We start from the raw sequence: 25,347 nt of genomic DNA, 5'->3' as shown, positions 1-25,347 counted from the left end.
ATGTTAATAATTGTTATTGTGCTTTAGTGCTTTGTCATTTATCTTATCTCACAACAATTCTGTTAGGAGACAGTATCCCAATTTTATAGATTAAGAAACCAAGATTTTAAAAAGTTGTTTGGTATCCTACTTACATCTTAATAATAGAATCTGTACCTCTGTACCTTTGCCTAGATCAGCCTCATTCTAGGTTTCTTTCCAGAATAGCATAGTCTTCTTACACTGCATGTAACAATTAATTTTTTACATTATTTACACTCAGTCCAATAGACTCAAATTGTTCAGTTGGTTGTTTTGAGAATACAAAACATATACCTGGGTAACCATCAACCAAAACGTAAATATAGAACAATCATTCATCTAGAAACCTTCCTGATGCTCCTTTCTCATCAATCCCTCTGGGCCCCAGAGACAACACTTACTGATTTCTGTCATCACAGATTAAACTGTTCTTGAACTTCATGTAAATAGAATCAAACAGGATTAATTCTTTTGTGTCTGGTTTCTTTCACTTTACATAATTTTTTTCAAGATTTATTCATGTGGTTAGTATATCAATAATTTGTTTCTTCAATTACTGAGAAATATTCCAATCTATGAACATACCATCATTTGTTAGTCCATTCTCCTGTATGTGGACATTTGGGGTGTTTCCAGTAGAAGCATGACTTTTAAAAATAATTGTAGAATCAACTTGTATAGGACATGTATAAGTCAGGATAAACTCGGTTATGGTTCAGTGAACTTGCAGCCACATCTCAGTGGCTTGAAACAACAAAGGTTTATTGCTTTATCATGTTACATGTCCATCAGTGTTCAGCAAAGGGGGCCTTGCTGTTCACTATGGTCATTAGGTACCCAAGGCAAGGTATCAACATGTATTTTTATGATTACTTGGTATTTGTTTCAAATAATAACTCAACTTTAAGGGAGAAGAAAAGGGGCTGCCTGAGTGGCTCAGTTGGTTAAGCATCTGCCTTCAGTTCAGGTCATGATCTCAGGGTCGTGGGATGGAAGCCTGCATCTGGCTCCCTGATCAGCAGGGGCCTACTTCTCCCTCACCCTCTGGCACTCCCCCTGCTTGTGCTCTCTCACATAAATAAATAAAATCTTTAAAAAAAAATAAAGGGAAGAAAAGTATAAGCCAGAGAATTTATGAACAGCTCTAATTACTATCACAGAGAGTACTGAGGGAGTTACACTCCATTGTATTTTTTACCATGCTACCCACACTATCAAACATGATGAGTATTTTAAAGCATTTTATAGTCATTATATCTATACAAGGACTAGGTAATGATGATATGACACTTGGAACTTAAATATAAAAAGTTGATAGAGGGGCGGCCCGGGTGGCTCAGCGGTTTAGCGCCACCTTCAGCCCAGGGCCTGATCCTGGAGACCTGGGATCAAGTCCTGCGTCCGGCTCCCTGCATGGAGCCTGTTTCTCCCTCTGCCTGTGTCTCCACCTCTCTTCCTCTGTGTGTCTCTGATGAATGAATAAATAAAATTTAAAAAAAAAAAAAGTTGATAGAGTGTACAAATGCAGAATCTTTCATGCTTTTTACCCTATGGAAAATTGTGAAATAGCTTTAAGAACAAATTGTGACCCAGTCTAACTTTTCCCCGTGGTGGGTCTGGGAATAACTAGGTTTGAGTATATAAGAGAAGATACATATGGCTCTGGGACAGGCTGCTAAAATGAGAAACACTGTAGGATAGTAGTTAAAAGAGTAGCTTTTAAAACCAGACTGCCGAGTTTGAATCTCAGCTCTACTATTCATTAGCTTTGTGAGTTTGGTCAGTTTATTTACCTTCTATTTAAAATGAAGAAAATAATTGTAATTACCACATAGCATTGTTATGAGAATGAAATGAGTTAATCTATGAAAAGCATTTAGAACTGTGGTACATGGTAAGAACTCAAATGTTATGTTTCTGGTGACCATATTTTCCAAATCAAAGAGTTTTGTTGTGCATTCTCTGTTGCTGTGTAACAAATTACCACCAATTTAATGGCTTACAACAACACCCATTTATTAGCTCACAGTTGGTACAATGTAGCTGGATTCTCTGCTCAGTGTATCACAAGGCAGAAATCAAGGTGTTGGCCAGGCTGAGTTCTAGTCTGGAGACTTGGAAAAAAAAAAATTAGTTTTCAGGTTTATCCTAGGTGATATTTTTTAGTTGCTTGCTGATTCTCAAATGAGGACTACTCTCTCAGCTCCTACAGGCCATTCATGTTCATTGTTATATGACATCCATAATCCTCAAACCAGCAGTGGTGCTAACCCCTGACTTCCTGTCTCTGACCTCCATGCATTCCTTAGGATTCATGTAAGACACCCTACTAACTGAGGACATCAGGGCACCGAAGCTCTGAGAAGTGAAATCTTCAGATTTAAAGGGCCCATGTGATTAGGTCAGGCCCAACTGATAATCTTTGCCTTACAGTCAGCTGTGCTGTATAATATAACCTAATCATGGAAGTGAAATTGATCCTATTCTGTATGTAAACCAGGGGGCAAGAATCTTGAGAGCCGCCTTAGATTTCTACCTGGCACTAAGTACCAGTGAGTGTATTTATAACAAAATAAAATTGAAATCAAGATCTAGAATGTACAATAAAATATACGTGTATATTCTACAAACAAGAGAATGAACTGGGGTGTTCCTAGCATCGTTTTGGGGAAAAACTAAATTGAGAGTGTAGTGATTTCATTATTGTAATTATCTGTGTACTTATTTTTTAAAAGATGTTATTTATTTATTCATGAGAGACACAGAAACAGAAGAGAGAGAGAAGCAGACGCCATGCAGGGAGTCCAATGCCATACTCAATCTCGAGATGGCAGGATCATCCCTCGAGCCAAAGGCAGAGGCTCAACCACTGAGCCACCCAGGTGTCCCAATCTGTTTACTTATTTAGCTATAGTCCTCATTGATTTCTCATATCATCAAAGGCAGGAATGGAAAAAAAAAAAAAGGCAGGAATGATGTCTTATTCATCTTTGTACCTGTAGTATAAATATTTGTTAAATAAACTAATGTATATATTCAAAACAAAATAAGAGTTATATTTTCAATCAGTTGAATTTCAACCAATTTAAGTTAAGTGCTAACCCAGTTTAAATTAAAAGGAGAATGCATTATAAGACTACAGAGATGTCTCAGGGACTCTTAAGAAGGAGCCATACAGCTAAGACAGAAGCAAAGGAACCAGGATGACTCCAGAGATATAACAGAAGGGACTTCTGAACCCCCTCTGTAGCCTTAAGCATTTCCATTGGTATTATCTAGATCTCTAGATCTGTTCTAAATTTTGAGTCCCTGGGAAAGAATCTGGCTGGCCCAAACTGAGACAGATGTTTGCTCCCTACATCCACTGAGGTTAAGGCAAACTGTCATTGTTATAAATTGATAGTAGATATTGCTACTCTGGCCTTTTCAGGGAATATCTGTGAGCTGGGCCGACACCCCAAGAAATGTCCGTTAAGGTGGCAATACTGATAGCCCTTGGTTAGACTCAGTATACTGTCAGTAACTCATTGAAGCAGCTTGAAAACTCAGGGCATAGTTTTGAAAGTTCTGCTTCCATATCTTTTTCCTGCCTTGTTTTTTTTTTTTTTTTTTATTCACTTATTCATGATAGACACAGAGAGAGAGAGAGAGAGAGAGAGAGGCAGAGACACAGGCAGAGGGAGAAGCAGGCTCCCCATGCAGGGAGCCCGACGCGGGACTTGATCCCTGGTCTCCAGGACCAGGCCCTCGGCTGAAGGTGGTGCTAAACCACTTAGCCACCAGCTAAACCACCAAGGGCGCTAAACCACTGCCCTTTCCTGCCTTGTTAAGGTCACTTTTATTCAACAGACGTTTATAGTATACCTACTGTCTGTCAGGTACCCAATTGCAAGCTGGGGGGTGGGGGTGGGGATGCAGAGATAAGATCTTATTCCTGCCCTTAGAGAGGGATAAAGAACAACACAGGCAACTTTAACAGAGCGTGGCAAATACAATGATACAGACATATACATGCAGGGTTCTGTCCTCTGGAAAACTGTGTCTTACTCTTACCCATGGTGGCACTCCAATATCCCTCTCAACAGCTGTTAAAGATAATTATAAAAATACCAACAAGCAATTACAATTTCTGATTGTGCCCTGTATGGGGGGCCTGGGCCTAAGAGACTTACATTAATTATATTGGAAAGGAAAGTTATAAAGCAAATATTTTATTCCTTATGAGAATCATAGGAGAGGATGGGTCAGGGAGGGGGTCCCCAGAAGTCATTCAGATTAACTGCTTATTTGAAGTATAAATGCCTTCTGTCCTTTGGCTTCCCTCTTCCTATTCATTTCTCTTTAAAATTGTCAGGTCTTTGCTTGATGTGGAGGTGTGTGAACACTCCCTAGTAAGTGGATTATAAAGGATTATGAAATATAACTTCTTAAAGCATCTTCCTTCTCTCCGTTGAGAGTAATTGTAGGTTCTCTATTCTGTGAGGTTTAAAAAAATTAATATGGAATTTAAAGGCCATTAAAGTCATACTAATTTGGAGAAAACCATTAAGTTATGAAGGGATAACTTGGCTGATTTGAAGTAACTTGGTCCAAGTAATCATGACTTTTCAATAAGAATTTATGTGCAGCCATATTTTTAATGCTAGTAACCTCTGAAAGTGGTATGAAAAACCATCTACTTAATTACAACCAAATATACTCTGCTCCATGAGCTCTGAATCTGGAGCGGACGAGTCCTGTTGGCTCTTAGGTCTAAGCTAGAGCTGAGTCCTATTGTGTTATTCAGTGGAAGAAAATGAATGAGAAAGGGAATCACCACTTTGAAAATGCTATTACTTATCCAAAGGTAACTGATTACTTCTGTGTTTGAGCAAACTGCCAAGGAATGGATTGTACTCCCTGAAAAACAATAGCCATCTCTTGATGTAATAGTACCTGCTCAAGGCATCTGCAAAACTGTTGGAAAAAAACAGATATATTCTTCATACTGTGTTACTTTATGGTTTTAGTTCTTTACCCTTTTGCTTTGGTTTGGCTCACATGGTAGATAATCCAACAACCTTAGAAGGTTAGAATAAAAAATGGTACCTAGACTTCATCTCTTTACTTATACCCTGCCTCATTCCACAAAGAGTTTACGTCAGCCTAGAATTATCACAGTTCGGTTCATTTATTTTTTTAAGATATTTATTTATTTATTTTTATTTATTTATTTATGAGAGATGGAGAGAGAGAGGCAGAGACACAGGCAGAGGGAGAAGCAGGCCCCATGCAGGGAGCCTGATGCAGGACTTGATCCCTGGTCTCCAGGATCAGGTCCTGGGCTGAAGGCAGGTGCTCAACCGCTGAGCCACCCAGAGATCCCCTCAGTTCATTTAACAACTATGTTAAGTACAGACTGTTTGCCAGCACTGTTTGCCCTAGGTAATGTAAGAGAGTAGGAAGGACATGATTCCTGTCTTGGAGTGTTTGCCATCTAGGGCAAGGCAGATTAGAAGCACACGTTCATACAGATCAGTTATGTTAAATTATGAAAGACACAGAACTATAGTCTTTGTGTAGGGTGCTGTATGCATATAATGGAATTCTTGGAAGGCTTGTTTCAGGAAATGACATTTATGAAGAAATAAGAATATAAATCAGACAAAGGATTTGGATAACAGGGATACAGAGCAGAAGAGGATAAGGCTAGAAGAGTGCCCTGAGATGGGATGGAGCTTGGCCCAGCTGAGAAATGGGAAGAAATCTTCTATAGCTGGACCTGGAGCAAAATGAAACAGAAGAGAGAACAAGAGGAAGCCAGAGCTGGGGGCTGGGTTTGATTGCTCAAGGTTTTAGCCTCCCTGACACTTGTGGACTTGATGCTAAGTATAACAAGAAGCCATAGAAGAACTTTAAGCAGGGGATAGAAAGATAATCAGATTTATGTATTAGAACCATAATAACTGCTGGGTGAAGACTTGATTGGAGAATGGATAAAGAATATAAGTAGGGAAACCATATAGGATGCTCTTATGTTAACTCTGGTGAGAAATGATAGAGACACGTGGGTGGCTCAGTTGGTTGAATGTCTAGCTCTTGGTCTCAGCTCAGGTCTTAATCTCAGGGTCATGAGTTCAAGACTCACATTTGGCTTCACACTGGGGGCATGAAGCCTACTAAGAAAGAAAGAAAAGAAAAAAGAAAAGAAAAGAAAAGAAAAGAAAAGAAAAGAAAGATAGATAGATAGATCATAGCTTGCCCTAAGATAGGATGGAAATAAGTAGAAAGACCCAAGATACATTTTGAAGGTAGAATTAACAAGACTTCTTGATTAGATATACAGTTGAAGGGTTAGAGGTTTCAAGAATGACTACCTGGTTCCTGGTTGAATAACTGGGTGTACACTGTTGACATTTACTCAAGTGAGAAGGATTGATCATAAAACCCTCTGGTGACAAAGTGGGAATAAGAAATATCCCACTCTCAAGTGGGAATATCTCTTTTATTTGAGATACTTGTAAGACATCCAGTGGAGATATAAAATAGGAGTTAGATATCAGATATTAAGCTCAGAAAAATACCTGGGCTAACTATGTGAATCTGGAAGACATCAATATATAGGTGGTCTTCTGATTTAAGGGAATAATTCACCTATGGAGGCTATTAAACTCACACTGGAGGAGAAGGATGGGTCGATTATAAATTTAATAAATGCATTTCAGGTAAAAGCAGTGATAGGATTAAAGCACTAAAGCAGGAATGACATGGACTAATGGATCTTTTTCCAATTGATGACAAGTAAAAAATAAGATGGACTTGGATTTTGAGTGCCCTCTCAAGTCAGGTAATGGCTATACTGGTCATATGGAGAGAGATCTGTGAGCAATCTTCATTAGATCTTTGCACACCAGGAAGAAGCATTTTATGATCTTCTTTGGTTTATATTGTGAAACCTAAAGTCATATGTCACATGAATCTTGAGATAATTATATTGGTTTTGTGTCATGAATGAATAGTAAAGGTTAGATCTCCCACAGAACCACTGCTTATCATTTGCTGGTAACGTTGTGGAAATAAGTTCAAATAACTAGAACTGGTATTCTAGGAGTTGTTCTGTGCCTGTGACCCTAGTGATGATGTCTTAGCTCCTACCATCTCTGCTTCCATTAGGATGAGGAGGAGTGGAATTAACCCACAAAGCACTGTGTGAATCTCCAGTCTCCCCATCCATCACTCCCACATTATGCACCTGTGTAGGGCCTGTTGTACACATGCCATCATCCTTCATTTGGCAGAACAAAGAAGCCAAGTGAGGAGGTCAGGAACCTTTCCAGTTCAAAGAACAAAATGCTCTGGACATTAATGGGTCTAGAGGTTAAATACGGCCATTTTAAAAATTTATACTCCACAGTGGTGAAAGGGTTGATGTCTTTCCAAAATGATCCTCTGCTGCACCTGACATACTAAGAAGGATCTAGCTAACCCCTAGCATCATCATTCTCTGTCGCTGGTAACCATATTCTAGTGTCCCTGCGGTAATGCATCCGTTTTGTGCTTAATAGTGCTGCAGGTTTAAACCAGTATATATTTGCACATATTTTTATTCTAAGGTGCTTTGCGTACGTTTTCAATAGAGGGAATGGTTTTAATTTGAGCCAGAAACTTTGCATTTGCTGTGTACTGATTCTGCCTATTTTTGTATCCACAGAAATGAAGATGCAGTCAATCAGATGGCTGTTGCTCCCTTTCCAGTACCATCAAGTTCCCCGTCTTCTCTTGAGGTCAGATGGCTCCTAATTAGCATGTAGTGACTTAGATGGATTTGTCATGATTATTTTTTCCACATCTAGCATTTTTGATTTTCAGTATCTGGTATTCCAAATTCATATAATTTGTTAAATAGGGAATTTCCCTAATTAGAAAGTATTTGAGGTAGAATTAAAAGTAATATAGAGGCACCTGAGTGCCTCAGTTAAGGTCCAACTCTTGATTTCAGCTCAGTTCATGATCTCAGGGTTATGGGATTGTACCCTGCTTCAGGCTCCTTAAGATTGTCTTTCTCCCTCTCTGTACCTTCCCCCATCCCTCTCTCTCTGCTCCCTTTCTTAAAACAAACAAACAAAAAAAAACATAATATAAAATAATGTCAAACAAAACATTAAAACTTAGCATATGAATATTGCCTTCCTTGGAGTTCCTTAAAGTTTCTTCTGGATCTATAATCTGTCCTAATTGGACATTTCAGAATGTATTAGAAAAGATTATCTTTTTTTTTTTTTAATTTATTTGAGTCTTTGTTTAAATTCCAGTTAACTTACGGTGTAATAATAGTTTCAGGTGTATAATATAGTGATTGAACACTTCATTACATCACCTGGTGCTCATCAGAACAAGTGTGCTCCTTAATCTCACCGCCTATTTAATCCATCTCCCCATCCTATTCCCCTCTGGTAACCATCGGTATCTCTTTCTTTATGGCTTCACACAACACTTTAATACCTATGATCACAAATATCTTTAAATAATTACTTTAATCTATTAATGGAGAAATTACTAGTATAAGATTGCTGTCAGACTGATCTTCTTTTAGACAGTCCTACATATAGATAGCTAACTATATAATCAAGTGTCTCCTCAGCTGAGGGAATATTACATTCTCTTTACATTTTTTATTTATTGAGTTATGTTTTTAATTCCAAAAAGAAATACATACATATTGTAACTAATCAAACCATGCAGAGTTATCAGAAGAAAAAGTTAACTTTCCTTTCCTCACCTACCTGAGGAAGTTAATATTTACTGTTTAGTATCTTTCCATACTTTTTCCTTTGCTTCTACCACAAAAATAAACCACTATATATGAATAATGTCTCCTTTCATAAAAACTCAATTGTGTAATACACATGCTTTCCATTCAACAAGCATTCATTGAGTGCACATTATGCATCAGGCAGTCTTGGGTATTAGAGACATAGGTGTGAATAAAACAGAAGACTCCTTGCTGTGGTTCAGGGTACATTCTAATAAGGAAATTAACAAATAAATAAATACACCAAGAGAATTACCAGTAGTGGTCAGTGCCTTGTGGAGAATTAAAATAGGGAATGTAGCTTGTGACTGCTTCAGTTGGTTTTAGGGAAGTCCTCTTGGACAGGTGAAATGCACACAAGATCAAAATGGTCAGAAGGAGCCAGATACAAAAATAAAGGGGGAAGAGTTTTCTTTGCAGAGGGGACAGAAATAACTCAAGTGACAAAATGCTGGGGAGGTTGAGGGATATGGCTAGAGGCATATTGGGAGCCTGGAGAGTGGTATGGGGTGGGAGCTTTGTGAGTCAGAGTAAGAAGCTTGAGTTTTAGCCTATGGGCACTCAAAGCCAGCAGAGGGCTTGTAAAGAGGAATGAGATGACTTGATGTACAGTCTCCTAGGTAGAGAATGGACTATGGGAAGGTAAAAGTAATACACTAGAAGGCTGAGACCCACGTGAGACCCATTTGCACTTAGATGAAGATTGTGGTTGGGTGTTGGAGGAAAAGAAAAGTATATTTTTTCTTGATGTTTTGGATGTTGAACCAGACTTAACTGATTAAATGTGGGAGCTGAGAAGAAATAGAATCATGAATAAATCTAGAATTTTGACTTGAGCAATTAGGTGGATAGTGGTACCATTTATTATAGTCTATTGAAGAGTTTTCTTCAACAAGGAAGCAGAAATTAGGTTTATTTTAGATAAGTTTGAGATGTATATTCTACATCCTTCTCGAATAGATTCTAATCATTTTTTTAAATTTTGCTTTTTTTTGTTTAGTGTAATGTCCATATTTTAATACACTCATACTTTTTTTTTCCAACTGACAAATATTCAAGTGATTTTCCAAATGTTTTGCCAGTAAAAGAATACCAAAATAAAGATTATGAGTGTGTATGAGAGAATTATTAGGTGCTAGTGTTTTTATTTCTAGCAAAGATTTCCCCCAATGTACAATTGCAGAGTCATAAACTATACACTTTTAAAATTTTCACTTATATTAACTATTTTCTATCTGAAAAGATTGTAGTGATAGGTGTTGATGCCCCACCAATAGCCATTTAGCCACAGCTTGCCAGCCCTGGGCATTTTCATTCTAATTAAGAACTAGGGTAGGGCAGCCCTGATGGCTTAGCAGTTTAGCGCCACTTCAGCCCAGGGCCTGATCCTGGAGACCTGGGATCGAGTCCCACATCAGGCTCCCTGCATGGAGCCTGTTTCTCCCCCTGCCTGTGTCTCTGCCTTTTCCTCTCTCTGTGTCTCTCATGAATAAATAAATAAAATCTTAAAAAAAAAAGAAAAAAGAACTAGGGTAGACAGGGTGGTAGAAAGGAAGGGATCCCAGAGCCATACAGCTTCAGTTCAAAACCTCATATAGCTATATTCTAGACACATGACCCTGAATAATACATTACCTCTTCTATCATGACTTTACTTATCTGTAGGGAGGTAACAATAGTTTTGCTTCATAGAGTTGTTAAGATTAAATCTTGTGCCTGACACATGGTAGCTACTCAGTAAGCACTACTACTTAACTCTTAATTTTTTTGTCTTTATAGAATGTTGTATAAATCTTTTGGAGGGGGCAGCCCTGGTGGCACAGCGGTTTGGTGCAGCCTGCAGCCCAGGGCGTGATCCTGGAGACCCGGGATTGAGTCCCACGTCGGGCTCTCTGCATGGAGCCTGCTTCTCCCTCTGCCTGTGTCTCTGCCTCTCTCTCTCTCTCTCTCTCTCTCTCTCTCTCTGCATCTCTATGAATAAATAAATAAAATCTTTAAAAAATAAAAAAATAATAAATCTTTTGGAGGGAGTAGGGGGAGGATAAGAGGAATCATTTTAGAATAGTGTTTTAAAAGATTTTATTTATTCATGAGAGACACACAGAGAGAGAGGCAGAGACATAGGCAGAGGGAGAAGCAGATTTCCTGTGAGGAGCCCAATGCGGGATTCGATCCCAGGACCCTGGGATCACAACCTGAGCCAAAGGCAGACACTCAACCACTGAGCCACCCAGGTGCCCCTAGAATAATTTTTTTCTATAATATTGTTAGTTATGAATATTCCCAACAAAATAGCCCCTTGGAACTGAATTTTAAGGGAGTGATTGAATTTTGCAAGTGTCTACTATGTCAAACACTGTCTTATAGGCCTTCAAAATGTGTTCTCATGTCCCACTTACATCCAAGCCTTCGAAAGACAGTATTATTATTTCCACATTACAGAAGGGGTCTAGAGAGGCTAAATAGTATGTCCATATGCTCAGAGCTGCTTCATCTGCACCTAGGATTGTTACCACCAGACATTCGTGGACTTGTAAAGAGTGAATGAAGTAATATATATATAAAGCATTTAGTACAGCTCATGGCACAAAGTAAATGTTCAAGAAATGTAAACTGTTTATTTCTTCAAATATTTAAGTATATTTAACTCAAACTTTTAAGTATATTATACATTATCTATTGTTTTCATTTTTTTAATTGCTAACTACAGAAATGGGTTCTAGTCATTCAGTCATCAGTAAAAAATAAAATTTTTATCATATTACAATTGAGTATACCAATCGAATTATCTTACAAAGAGGGTTTTTAGTTTTTCTCTGGATTTTTGGCCTCCAACCACTGCCACCGAATGATGAGTGATACCTCTCCTATGGGTGGTATGTGAAGTCTATAGGTATGCTGTAGTCTCCTGTCCATTTCCTTATCCCTTCCCACTGACCTGTGTGACCCTCTCACTAGGCCTTTTCCTTCCTCACTTGTTTCTAGTAAGTACTTAAGCATAACTCATATCAGACATATTGCTGAAAGCACTCGCCCATTTAAATCATAACCAAGTAGATGAAATACAGCCCTGTCATTATTAATTTGGGCCTGATGATAGTTCAGCACATTGAATAGCACTATTATTATATACTAATGGGATGTCATATTCATTCCCTTATTGAACAGATATCTATTGAGCCCTTATTATATGTTGGGTACCATTTTAGATACCAAGAATATGGCAGAGGTCAAAATCACTTCATGCAGTCATGTGCTAGCAGAGTGAACAAGGAAATAGGACAATGAACAAGAAGTCTAAAGATGTGGGTTCTCGTTTTAGCTCAACCAGTTACCTGTTGGGCATATGACCTTGTCAAGGTAGTTGCCCTCTCAGAGTCTTGCTTTTTCTGTGAAGCCACATTCATAACCTCCCCTGTGTGTGTCAGCAGGTAGTTATGAGGATCAAGCACTAAATGTAGGTTAAAGTATTTTATAATCCATGTAGCTATATACATACATAAGGGATTATTAGCATTTCTGCTGCTATGTTCTTGGTAATTGTAATGCTGGGGCAGCTGTATGGTACAGTGATTAAGAACATAAGCTTGGGAGTCGGACAGATCCGAGTCCTAATCTTTGTTCTGCATTTACTAGCAGAGTGAACTTGAGCCAGTTAAGCTCTATAAGCTTCCATTTCCTCACATTTGAGGCGGATGGGGGGGTGATAATAATAATTAATTCTATGGATTTGTTAGAAGAATTGAATCAGGTTTATAAAATGCTTAGTATTATTCTTGGCACACAGTAAAAACTCATTTTAGTTTGTGATTATACTTATATTATTACAGTCCTCTAGCAAAACTCCCAGCATCCAGCATCTTCCATTTTCACCAGTTATTTTCTTCCTATATTACTATATTTGTCCTCTTGCTCAAAAACCTTTTATACCTCTTGCCTAGCACATCTTTGTTTCAGAATCCTTGTTTCAGGGTTAGAATTAGGGCTTTGTATTTACCTCCCTAACTTCTAATCAGCTTTTTTTTTTCTCATTAATGCATAATAAAGCCCTAGACACTACATGTATCTGGTGACCACCCCCCACACACACATCCACATACACACATTTTGGTCTTTATTAATTCACAACCAGTAATTCCTCGAAGGATTATTTTTGAAAGATTCCAAGTTTTCTATTCAAAATGAATAACATAGGGGCTTCTGGGTGGCTCAGGTCATGACCTCAGGGTCCTAGAATCAAACCCCGCTTCAGGCTCTCTGCTCAGTTCCTGGGGGAGGGGAGTTGTCTGCTTCTCCCTCTCCTTTGCCCCTCCCCCCCACTCATGTGCTCTATTTCAAATAAATAAAATCTTTTTAAAGAATGAATAAAATAGGGATCCCTGGGTGGCGCAGCGGTTTGGCGCCTGCCTTTGGCCCAGGGCGCGATCCTGGAGACCCGGGATCGAATCCCACGTCGGGTTCCTGGTGCATGGAGCCTGCTTCTCCCTCTGCCTGTGTCTCTGCCTCTCTCTCTCTCTCTCTCTCTCTCTCTGTGACTATCATAAATAATAAAAAATTAAAAAAAGAATGAATAAAATGCATAGCACATAGAATATAGTAAATATTCAAATGTGAGATATTATTATGACCAATTTTATCCCACATTAGTAATCTTAACTCCCTTCATAGTTAAGTAATATTCATGGTTCATTTAAAAAGTAAAAATTTTCCTTTCTGTGACGTCACCTGGGCCTTATAGAAGTTAGGGACCCTTTTCTAAAACATGGGGTGAACTATATTTAAGCTTTTCTACTGATGCTTCATTTCAGTGCTGGATACTTCTTACTGATTTAACTTATTGTGCTATTTATTTATCAAATATCCACTTTGTAGATCATATACATAGTGTCTTACCTCAAAGAACTTCAACTCTTATAAGGAAAATAAGACATGTATATTACTAAAACAAGGGTGTCCTAAGAGATAAAACTTTAGGAGAAGTTCAGAGGAGATGAATAACTATTTCCTGGTAAGAAAATCGCTATTTCTGACAGGTAGATTGGATTTTAAAATATGAATATGGTTAGGTAAAAATGTGGAAATAGCACAAGCAAAAACACGGAAATAAGAAAAATCAGGATGTGAGACGGGGAGAAGAATCTAAGAGTATGTAAAAGAGAGTAATAGAAAATGAGGTTTGAAAAATAAATGGAGGTCAAATGAGAGAGACCTGAATTTAAATCTCAGAAGGTTGGAATTTCATGTATTTGGCACTTAGAGCTGTTGAAGGCATTTGAACAATGAAATAGTCTAATCAGAGCTCTCCTTCAGGTAGGTTTGTCTAATAGCAACGAGAAGGATTTCTCGGAGAGGGAAACCCAATTAGGAAGCCACTGCTGTGGTCTTATAAGAGGTTCTCAAGTCTCAAGTACACTTGGGTTGCAAGATATTTATTCCATTCCTTGACAAGGTAGGATAAATCTTTTAGAATATCTTTATAGAAGCAAGCAACTTCATTTTTTTCTTTCCCTCAGAAGTTGTGCTTTTTTGAATACTAAGTGAGATGAGGCAGGCCTCGTAAAGAATGGACAGGTTGATTACCCAGGGAGTGCTATTAGCATAATTCCCATTTTACCTTTAATTGTGCACTGCCTTCCTGGAATTCTGAGTAGCCTAGAAAATTTGCTCATGATGGGGGTAGAAGAAAGAAATTCAATTTGTCATATCCAGTCAACATGACTTACAGAAAGAAATATTTGAATTTAGGCTGGCAATGAAATGAATAAATCATCCTGTGGTTTTTTTTTTTTTTTTTTTTTTTTTTTGCAAGAGAGCATTGGGTTTGGGAAAAATGGGAATGATAAAATTTAAACCAATAAAAGGGTTTGTTTTTTTTTTTTTAGAAACTTTTGATTATATCAAGGAGGTATGGTTGCTGTTTTGTTTTGTTTTTAATTTGCTTAGTAAAACCTTTAAAGGAAAATAGTTGTATATACTGTTTCATCACGTTAAATGAGGAAAGAGTAGTGAACAACACTATGGAGCATATAACTGGTCAGAGGTGTGGTTTTTTCCAATCCTCAGTAACATCCTTAACTAAACTTCTATTGATAACCTGCTTTCTTTTTTTATATATATAAGATTTATTTATTTAGAGAGAGAGAGAGAGCAAGTGAGCATGAGTAGGAGGAGGAATAGAGGTAGCAGGAGAAGCAAACTCCTTGCTGAGTGCAAAGCCTGACACAGGGCTTGATCCCAGGACCCTGAGATCATGACCTGAGTCTAAACCAAGAGTCAGGTGCTTAACCAACTGAGCCACCCAGGTGCCTCTGATAACCTGCTTTCAAATAAAAACATAAATTCCTGGTCTCAAGTTTTCTAGTTGGGGAAAACTATAGGTAAGAAAAAATTAAATAGTATAAAAATAAAAACTATCACCACTTATCATCACTTCATGTAGATTTTTGAGGAGCCCAGGGGAGGGAATTTAGGACTTCCTGAAGGTTTAGGAGGGACTTCTCTGAGGATTGAATAGCATTTCTTGCATTTCTTACCAACTTTTGTGTGTGTGTGTAAAGTCTGTGTTAAGTATACAGTACTTTATTCATCTTTAAAACATAATTCACCACAGAAGCTACTGTCTGTGGTCTTCATGGGGAAAGGTCATTGTCCTTGAGCAGACTTCACTGCATGGGCAGCTTTGGACAGGTGGTTTGAGGATCAGCAAGAAAGGAAGGGAACACCCAGCTATCCAAATGAGCTGAATCATCTTGGGTGTCACTGTGCCACCATCCATCAGCCAGATGGTCTTCTAACCACTGTGATACAATTGTGCTTTGGAAGTCATGCTTGCTGACCTACTTTCCTCTTCCCATCCCTGACTGATTCCTGATTTCTAAGCTCCTGGTCAGCAGGGTGTTTTAAAGGTTTGCCTAACTAACACATGTGAGCCATTCTGTTCTCAGAACAGAAGCTACTTTGTTTTGTTCTGTGCCTCACTGAAGCATGAAAACTCTTCTATAAGCAGTAGCTCTCCTAGGAAAGCACATGCTTTATTGCTAACCTCTCTCAATTCCAACTTCCTGTTTTACCTGACTCCTCTCCATCTGGATTTTGACTTCAAACCTTCCTCTGTGGAACCATCTCAAACTAAACCAGTAACTAAAAACAGAGGAAAAGCTTTAGAAGGGGTTCATGGTGTAAAAAAAAAAGAAAAAAAAAAAGAAAAAGAAAAGAAAGAAAAAAAATAGAAGGAGTTCATGGTACAGTTATAAAGAGTATTGACTTTGAAATCTGAGGGAGGGCACCTGGGTGGCTCAATGGTTGAGCGTCTGCCTTTGGTTCAGATCGCATTCCTGGGCTTCTGGGATCAAGTCCTGCATCGGGCTCCCCACAGGGAGCCTGCTTCTCCCTCTGCCTATGTCTCTGCCTCTGATGAATAAATAAACAAAATCTTTAAAAAAAATTAATAAAATAAAATGAGAGGGACCTAGGATGAATATAAAGAAGGATCAGACAAAGGAAATGAATGAGGCACAGATGTTGGATTCAAGAATCTTTCAGCCTCACGGGAAGATCAATTCCATACATATGTAATTAGAATACAAATGAGATGATAAATGACATAGGAAGTTCAGGTAAAATGTTAAGTGAGGTTAGAAGAAGAGATGTCTTCTAGCTAAGGAGAAGGAAAGGATTTATGGAGTAAGTGACATTTGAGACACTTTGTGTGATAACACTGTAGATACAGATGTAAAGGGTATTCTTTTTTGTTTTTATTCCCATTTTAAAAGATATACAAACCATTTGTAACCTAGGCTCCCTTGCCCATATTTTCTTACATTTTCAAAGGTGAAGCATCAAACAACTGGTTTCTCCCCAACTTCAGTATTCATTTTTAACGACCAAGAACCTCACTTCTATATTCCCATAGCTGAGAAACATAAAAGATGCCTCTGACTTATTTAAACAGCACTTTGCTTTCCCCAACAAGATAGATGCATAATTAGATGACTGACATCAGCTGACCACCATCCTGGTGAAAATCTCTCATTTGGGATCAGAGGAGTTCTCTATGTGTTTGTTCTATAATTGAATGTGCTGCAGTTACAAACATTGACTGTCTCAAAGCCTCAGTTGTATAGCATAGCCCCTCCAAGGCTTTTTCAGGACTCACCACAGGTTACAGAAGCAGACACATGAAGGATTTGGAGCATTAAAGGTTTCCCATAGATTAAGTACTGGTTTTTAAAAGTGTAATTCGGGGCACCTGGGTGGCTCAGTTGGTTAAGTGTTTGCCTTTGGCTCAGATCATGTTCTCAGGGTCCTGGGATCTAGTCCCACATCGAGCTCCCTGCTCAACAGGGAGCCTGCTTCTCTCTCTTCCTCTGCCTGCCTCTCCCCCTGCTTGTGCTCTCTTTCTGTATCAAAATAAATAAATAAAATCTTTAAAAAATATGTGTAATTCGTTTCTTCTGAATTTTTCTGTCTTTAGAACTTAACCACTAAGACGCTGAAAACCTATATATTCTCAAGCTTTGTTTCTTAACTTGGGCATGTTTATTTTATTTGGTGATTTCTTCATTACCCAAATTCACTGAGAAGAGGATGTTCTACTTAATGAAATTTTCTGGTTAACAAATGCTATAACAGTGTTTAATGGTCTGATGATGATTTTTTTTTTTAAGATTGTGAATCCTGGGGACACCTCTGGTGGCTCAGTGGTTGAGTGTCTGCCTTTAGCTTATGGCGTGGTCCCAGGGTCCTGAGATCGAGTCCCACATCGGGTTCCCTACAGGGGTCCTGCTTCTCCCTCTACCTGTGTCTCTGCTTCTCTGTCTCTCATGAATAAATAAATGAAATCTTAAAAAAAAAAAAAAGATTCTGAATCCTGTTTTCTATAAAATTAGTTATCAACCCTCAGTGCTGACAGGGAACAAAGAGAGAAAAGAAACAAGAGCATCATTTACTTAGGGCCTACAGCATAGTTAACAAGAATAGGACCTTTAATGTCAGTCTTTCCTACTTTGAATCCTGGGTTCACCTCTCACTAGCTAGGCAAGTTAATTTAAAATGTATCATTTTCCCATCCATTAATTGTTTTGTTGTTGTTGTTTTTTAGAAAACAATGTTTTTAAAGATTTATTTATTCATGAGAGACACAGAGAGAGAGGCAGAGACACAGGCAGAGGGAGAGGCAGTCTCCTAGCAGGAAGCCTGCTATGAGACTCAGTCCCGGATCCTGGGATCACGCCCTGAGCTGAAGGCAGATGCTCAACCACTGAGCCACCCAGGCATGCCCCCATCCATGAATTGGAATGAGATTGGTACATACTTATATAGGGTTGTTATGAAGACTACACAAAACAGAGGATGGATAAAGAACCTGTCTCGACAAAAAGCTGGAAACAAATTAACTGCACCTGGTGTTGTGCTACTAGACATTTTGCATGTTAATATATTAATCTTCAAGCCAACCTGATAGGGTAGTATTTTTAATCTGATTCTTTTATCTGTGCTTCAAAAATAAGTACTCAGAACCTTGCTAAAAGTCAAACAATTCTATGCGGTAAAGTTGAGATTTGAACCTGGATCTGACCAATTTAACATCTATGCTTTTTTTTTTAAGTTTATTATTATTATTTTTAGCAATCTCTACACCCAATGTGGGGCTCCAACTCATGACTCTGAGATCAAGTTGCATGCTCTTCTGACTAAGCCAGCCAGGCGCCCCTATGCTGCTTTCTTTGTTAGATTTTTTTTTCTTTTAGATATTTCTCATAGCTCTCCTTTATTTTCTTAAACTTGCAATAATACATGCGGATTCTTCTGTAATCAAACAGTACAGAAATAACTAATGCATCTCCCCATTCTTTAATACTATTCCCCAGAAGTAAGCAATTTGAAAAATTTGTCCTATATGCTGACAAATATTTTCCTGCATGTGTATCTATATGTGTGTATATTTTGTATCCTTTTTTCTGAAAAGACTGCTCAAACCTACATTCTTACAGTGGCATGTAAAAGTTCCTCTTTCTCTATAACATTATCAACACTGAATGCTCTCTTCCTATTCTCTTGTTCATTTGATAGATGAAAGGACACAATATCTTTGCTTCAGTGTGCACTACTTAATTATACATGAGATTGAATGTCCCAAAGTCAAAACTAATTTCTCTATAAACAATCCCACTAAATTTGTAGTAATCCCAAAATGGTAGTAATTTAATATGAAAATCCAAATAAATACAATGTAGATACTCCATGTATCATCCTTATTCTCCTGTATGTGCCCTCAGGAAGTAAACTTCTGATTAATTAATATAACATTTAATGTTACAATTGAATTGGGGAGATACTGAATGTGTTTTTTAGAGAGAGGGAATGTACATGGTGGGTACAAAGGGAGAGGGAGAGGATCTCAAGCAGATTCCCTGCTGAGCATGGAGCCTGATGCAGGGCTCTGTCCCAAGATCCTGAGATCATGACCTGAACTGCAGTCAAGAGTTGGATGCTTAACGGATTGAGCCACCTAGGTGCCCGTTTTGGAATTTTAATGGGGGTTATTCTTGTAGGATGTCTCATTTATATTAAATAAAAGAACTATTCCATTCATTGGTTCAGCCAGGATTTGTCCAGTGTTTCCTATGTACCACACATAGTTCTAGGTACTTGAGTTTCAGAAATAAACAGGATAAATAAGTGTCTTATCTCAAGTAGTTTAATCTTGCACAGAAGATAAGCAACCATCTCTGAAAGTTTTAGCTAGAGGGAATAGAATAGCTAACTTGCTGAAACAGTAAATTTTTTAGCTCCCATGTGAAGGCTGCTAAGAATAAGACTGTACTTCAGGTCAGGTTGATGCAGCCGCCCAGTTTGCCATCAGAGTCAGATTTTTCCATCTCTATCTTTGCTCTGTCATTCAGTGTCAGATTCATCTCATGGCTGGTTTCCTCAGATCCGTGAGATTGTTGCCCATGGCAATTTGAGCTTCATGCTTTCTTGTTAATTTGGGAGGTGGGGGGACTTCTTCTGGTTCTCTTAAGACCAAGGAGGATGGGGCATCTGGCTGGCTTGGTCTGTGGTGCACATGACCCGTGGTCTAGGAATTGTGAGTTCAAGCCCCGTGTTGGGTGTAGAAATTACTTAAAAAATAAAAATCTTAGAAGCCCCTGAGTGGCTTAGTCAGTTAAGCATCTGCCTTTGGCTCAGGTCATAATAATTGGGGTTCTGGGATCAGGCCCACAAAGGGCTCCCTACTCAGCAGGGAGTCTGCTTCTCCCTCTCTCTCTGTCCCTCCCCCTGCTCATGCTCTCTCTCTCTCTCTCTCAAATAAATATATATATATATATATATATAAAATATATAAAAATAAAAATATTTTTTAAAAAGACCAAGGAAGAACTTTTCTAGAAGTCTCTTTACATCTCATTGAGGAGAACTGGATCACATCCATTCCTGACAAAGTCATTGACAAAAAGAGTGTGATTAGGGCACTTGGGTGGCTCACTTGGGTTAGGCGTCTGCCTTTGCCTCAAGTCATGATCCTGTGTCCTGGGATTGCTTCTCCCTTTGCCTCTCCCCCCTACTTGTGCACTCTCTCTCTCTCACAAATAAATAAATAAAATCTTAAAAAAAAAAAAAAGAGTGGAATTAACCATAAGACAGGCAGGTCCGATATTGGAACAGAGAATAGGAATCAGCTTTTCTTAAGCCATATCTGTAAGCAGCCTGAACAGATCCCCAGGTGGGGTGGGGTGGGGGGAGGTTGTGGGGATGGGCTTCTAGTGGAAAGAAAGAAAATAGGAATAGCCGCTAGAGAAGAAAGAGTATCTACAACAATAATAAAACAAGCAGTTGTGATGAAGTATCTATATAGTTCTGGGCAGTGTGAGTGAAGAATAACATCTTTACGGCTTTCTTCCTAATGCCCCGTAGGATCAGAGTGGCACCGAGCCTGTTAGCAGTGAGGAAGATGGGAGTCTTGAAGTTGGTATTAAACAATTGCCTGAAAATGAAAGCTCCAAACTGGTGAGAATCCTGGATGTTTTTCAACCAATGTTTTTTTTTTTTTTTTTTAAGTGTATCATTTATATTTTGTACCACCATGGAAAGGATCAACTTGCATTTTTGTTTGCTTTTCTAGAAATCTTGATCTCTGAGCTAGTAGAAGCTTTTCCATATGGAGTGACCCATTAATTCAACAAAGAGCATATTCTCGTATTTTCTTCACACTTGAATTGTGCTGTCTGGAACAAAAGAAGCAATTTCTCTTTTAATCTTGTTTAATATTGGGTTTCTTTAAGGGTAGGGTCCCTAAAGGAATAGAAAAAGATGTTAAATATATTCCACTAATTCATAGTAAAATAAAAGATGGTTAAGCTTACTGAGGGGCTGGAGCATTAGAAGAGAGTTAGTTTTTGTTGTTGTTATTTTTTAAGTAACTGTTATTTTTTAGTAATCTCTACATCCAGCATGGGTCTCGAACACAAAATCATGAAATCAAGAGTCACATACTTTTTCGACCTGATCCAAGTAGTTGCTCCAAAGAGAGTCAGTTTTAGAGAATGCTCCCTCCTTACATCTTTAAGTGCTTGATATTTTATTTCATACTTATTGTGTACTGGGTACTGTGCTATATGCTACTTTCATTTCCTAATCCTTATAATGCAGGTGATAATACCTTTCTTTTACATACAAAGAAACCAAAGGCTCATGATGGTCACTAACTTGCAAGAGGCCACTCGCTAGAATTTGGTAGACCTGGAGATTCCCGCCTCCTGCCACCACCACCCCGCCCACCCCCCCTACCCCACCCCCCATCCCGGCCCCATTCAGTCTGACTCCCATGCCTAATTCACCATCCATCTTTTTGTTTTGCAGCCGTGTACTTACAGGGTTAGACTACAACTTCTAGAAAGAAATGTGGGCTTTTTTTTTTTTTTCTTTATTTCAAAATGTCTTACAAATCTCAAAGAATTATCACTTGGGAGGGTCACCCTGATTTTATGGCAACACAGAATTGTTCATTATACTTCAGGGAGTTTGAGAAATCATTTATCTTCTTTCAACTTGCAGAAAATGTTTATTGGGACTGTCTTAGATTCTGTGTCCTAGAAAAGAAACTTATTCTTTCAGGCTGAAGGGAAGAGGACATTTCACCAAAAGTGGAAATGACAATGGGCTATACCTTGGCATATTGCAAATGGAACCCAAGAACCCTAGTGTCAAGAACACTGGGACTAGTGGATTGTAACCATTGTTCTTGAACAAGATGTCCCAAGGTTACACTGTTCCCTTTCTAAAAAATTGAACAGCATTTTACATAGATGGGGAATGAGTAACATCAACAAAGCTTGAACTCACAGCTCCTTCATTTCAAAACACTATTAACTTGGTTTTGGGGGGCACTGTATCTCCATAGATAGGTTAGGGAAAAGTCTTATAAAGCAATAGGGTTTTGTCAGTAGGGGCTTCCAACACAGTCTATAGAGGAAATGGTTAAAAGGGTGAGAACACTTCCTTGCTTGCTAGAAGAATCTGGTAGTCCAAAGAGATTCACTTGTAGGCTACAGACACAGCCATCCATTACCCATTGCTGTTCCCAAGAAAGCAATTCCAGTAATGGGGCTCCAAGTGTCAAGACAATTGAAGGGTCTCACCCTCAGGCAGAGGACTTGAAAAACTGAGGGTAATTTTTAGATAATGTTTTATATTGTATTTCACCAAGATGAAAACCTTCTCCCTCTTTTTAACATTACAATTCTTTCTCACTGTTTCCAGTAGAATCTATGCATGGTCTAGTTGAGAGAGAAAGGAGAGCCTAAATTTAAACAACTTTTATATCATAAATACAAATGGCCTACCATAAAACATTAGCCAAGTGTGTGGTCTTGGGCCAGGTACTTGACTACACTAACCGTCAGTTTTCTCACCCGAGGAAGAACAGTAATCAGGATGTTAGGAGGAGACAAATAGGCTATAAGGTGTAAATCAAGGAGTAGAATACAGGACAGATAGTTGGTGTTCAGCAAGTTCATTCATTAATTCAACAAATATTTGCTTAATGCCAGTATGTTCTGCGCAATAGATATACAACAGTGAACAAAATGTAGAAAAATGCCCACTCTCAGGGCACCTAAGTGGCTCTGTCAGTTAAGTATATGACTGTTGCTTTTGATTCAGGTCATGATCTCAGGGCTGTGAGCTCAAGCCCCATGTTGGGCTCCATGCGCTCAGCACAGGGTTTGCTTGAGACTTTCTCCCACTCTGCCCTCCCCTCAATAAATAAATACATCTTTTTAAAAATGCCTGATCTCCTGGGGACTCTATTCAGGATGAGTAGGGAGAGGAGAATAGATAATAAATTAGCAAAATATTAGATTGGGTCATCAGAAATTGTTGTTTTTGTGGGTAAGAATTTTATATGGTACAACCTATGTGTTATTGTGTTATAAAGTATTAATAACAATTAAATGTCACTAGTTATCATGATTATTTCTACTATAAGATTGGTGCAAGGATTGCTACACCATCCTGGGATTATTGCCCCATGCATCTTGTCAGAGGACAGCATATGATTTGTATGGGTCTTAACTCTTTTCCCCCCTGTTTATGGTCAAGACAGTGGGAAACACTAAGCCCTAACCCTCTAGAAGTTGCTTGCTTGCTTCTTATGGGGGACCTATGTCTCATCAGGCACTATGCTGGCGCCTGCAAGAATGATCGGGAAAAACACAAAAGCCTTGCTCTTCAGCAGGTGACCCTCTAGAATCAGTGAGGATAATAGAATTTGTATCTAGAAAATTAACACATACAGAAATATATTAGAAAAAACTGCTGTGCTGCATGCATTCAAAAGTGGAAGGAAGACCATTTTATTCAGGGATGATTAGGGAAGGTTTCTTAGAATCATGGCCTCTAAAGTAAATCTCTGAAGATGAGAAAACAATTGACTGGTGAGGTTGGCATAAATAGGAGGTTTACCAGCTAAACGGGTGTGGATTATGGAGTAGCAAGTAAGTACTGGGCTTTTGTGGGGCGACAACAAGCAATACAATTTGAACAGCAGACTCATAGAACTGAAGGAACTATATGCGGTGAATTATAGATGAATTTATTCATCTTTATGTGCTCAGCGCTCAGTGGCTAAGTAGCTACATGGATACATGAATGTACAAGGTGCTACCTGTGAGAAACTATACTTCAGAGAGCTATTAAATTCTTCAAGACTACCTGTTTTCAGAGCTAAGATTGAGCCACGGGTCAACATATTCCAGTACTGTTTTTGCTGTTTAATTATTGTTGGCTCCAGTCCATATCTAAGTAGTCCCTAGATTCTCAGCCAAGGGGTTTGTAATAACTTCAGTGGTATTGGATTTCTCTCAAATATTTTTAAAGGGAGAATAACTTGTTTTTAGACAACTGATCAGATGATGGTTTGTGAAACATAGATTCCAATTGTGAGAGACTGGAGGCAGGGAAGTGTCTAGAATCTATTTCAGAAGTCTAGGTGAGAGCCTGTTAGGACTATTTTTTAAGCCTTTTAAAGGAACTTTTAAAAAGCTATCTGCACAGAGCTTTGCGACTTGCAAAACAAAGTGTTATTAGCTCATTAGCTTAATTTTCCAATATCTTAATTTTTTTCTAAAATGATACTTTGCTTGTGATCTTTAATTTTATCCCCAAAATAACCATATGTAAAAGGGAGGGCAGGAATTATTTATCACAGACTTACAGATGAGAACTTAATCTGCTTAGTGAAAAATCACAAAACAGGAAATTGGAAGAGTAGGGGCTCATCCTGAAGGGTCTCTGACTCCCTGGTATCTTGACATAGAAGGTCATGAATCCCTAAAGTAATTATTTTAATCTTTTGGATATCAACCTGTGTATTTATCATGTTGAGAATATCTGCATTAATATAATATGCTCTTTTGATGCAGTAAAACTAAATTATCAAGAGTACAAATATTGGAGCCAGACTACTTGGATTTAAATCCTGACTCTGTCATTGACTAACAATATAATCTTAGGCATATAACCTTTCTGTGCCTCAGTTTCTGCCTTTGTAAAATGGGAGAAGCAACCACGGTTGTTGTGAGAGCTCTTCCAGCTCTAAAGTACTATGCAGAACCATGACAGAGTGCACTGGAATCTCGGTACAAGGGTAAATTGTTAATAATGATGATTGTTATTCTGATTGAAACATTTAGGGTTGGCCACATAAGGATTAGCTGTTGTGTGCTAAGTGTTAAGGTGTAATTTAGGAAACCAAAGTGAATTTTTCAACCTGAAAAATGCAAATGCTGGTTATTATGGGGGTATTTATTGAATGCCTATGTGCTAGACATTATTCTAAGCTCGTTTACAGAACAGTCCTATGAGGTTAGTACTAGTATTATCCCCATTTAAGATATGAGAAAATGAAGGCACTGAAACATTAAATAATCAGTGGGGCCCTGGGTGGCTTGGTCAGTTGAGCATCTGACTCTTTGTTTTGGCTCAAGGTCAAGGTTATGATCACTCAAGGTCAAGGTCATGATCTTAGGGTCCTA

The 25,347-nt window shown here is 38.4% G+C and overlaps 1 protein-coding gene across 14 annotated transcripts in view; it reads left to right on the top strand.

Moving 5' to 3' along the window:
- PATJ (PATJ crumbs cell polarity complex component) overlaps nt 1-25,347 on the top strand; it is a 358,484-nt gene that overhangs the window by 247,430 nt on the left and 85,707 nt on the right. For 11 of the 14 annotated variants that reach the window (XR_011995974.1, XM_072730762.1, XM_072730756.1 and 8 more), the window contains exons 30-31: nt 7,712-7,784; nt 20,729-20,821. Coding sequence is in view for 13 of the 14 variants with exons in the window: in XM_072730762.1 (XP_072586863.1) it covers nt 7,712-7,784; nt 20,729-20,821 (166 nt within the window). In the remaining variant the exon portion in view is untranslated. The remainder of the gene's footprint in view (nt 1-7,711; nt 7,785-20,728; nt 20,822-25,347) is intronic. The other 3 variants (XM_072730764.1, XM_072730758.1, XM_072730757.1) reach the window with 1 other exon arrangement.

This window comes from Vulpes vulpes, chromosome 12, assembly GCF_048418805.1.
Source record: "Vulpes vulpes isolate BD-2025 chromosome 12, VulVul3, whole genome shotgun sequence".
NCBI classification, from domain to species: Eukaryota; Metazoa; Chordata; class Mammalia; order Carnivora; family Canidae; genus Vulpes; species Vulpes vulpes.
Note: the sequence above shows the minus strand (reverse complement) of the source record. Positions and strands in the feature narration are given on the sequence as shown.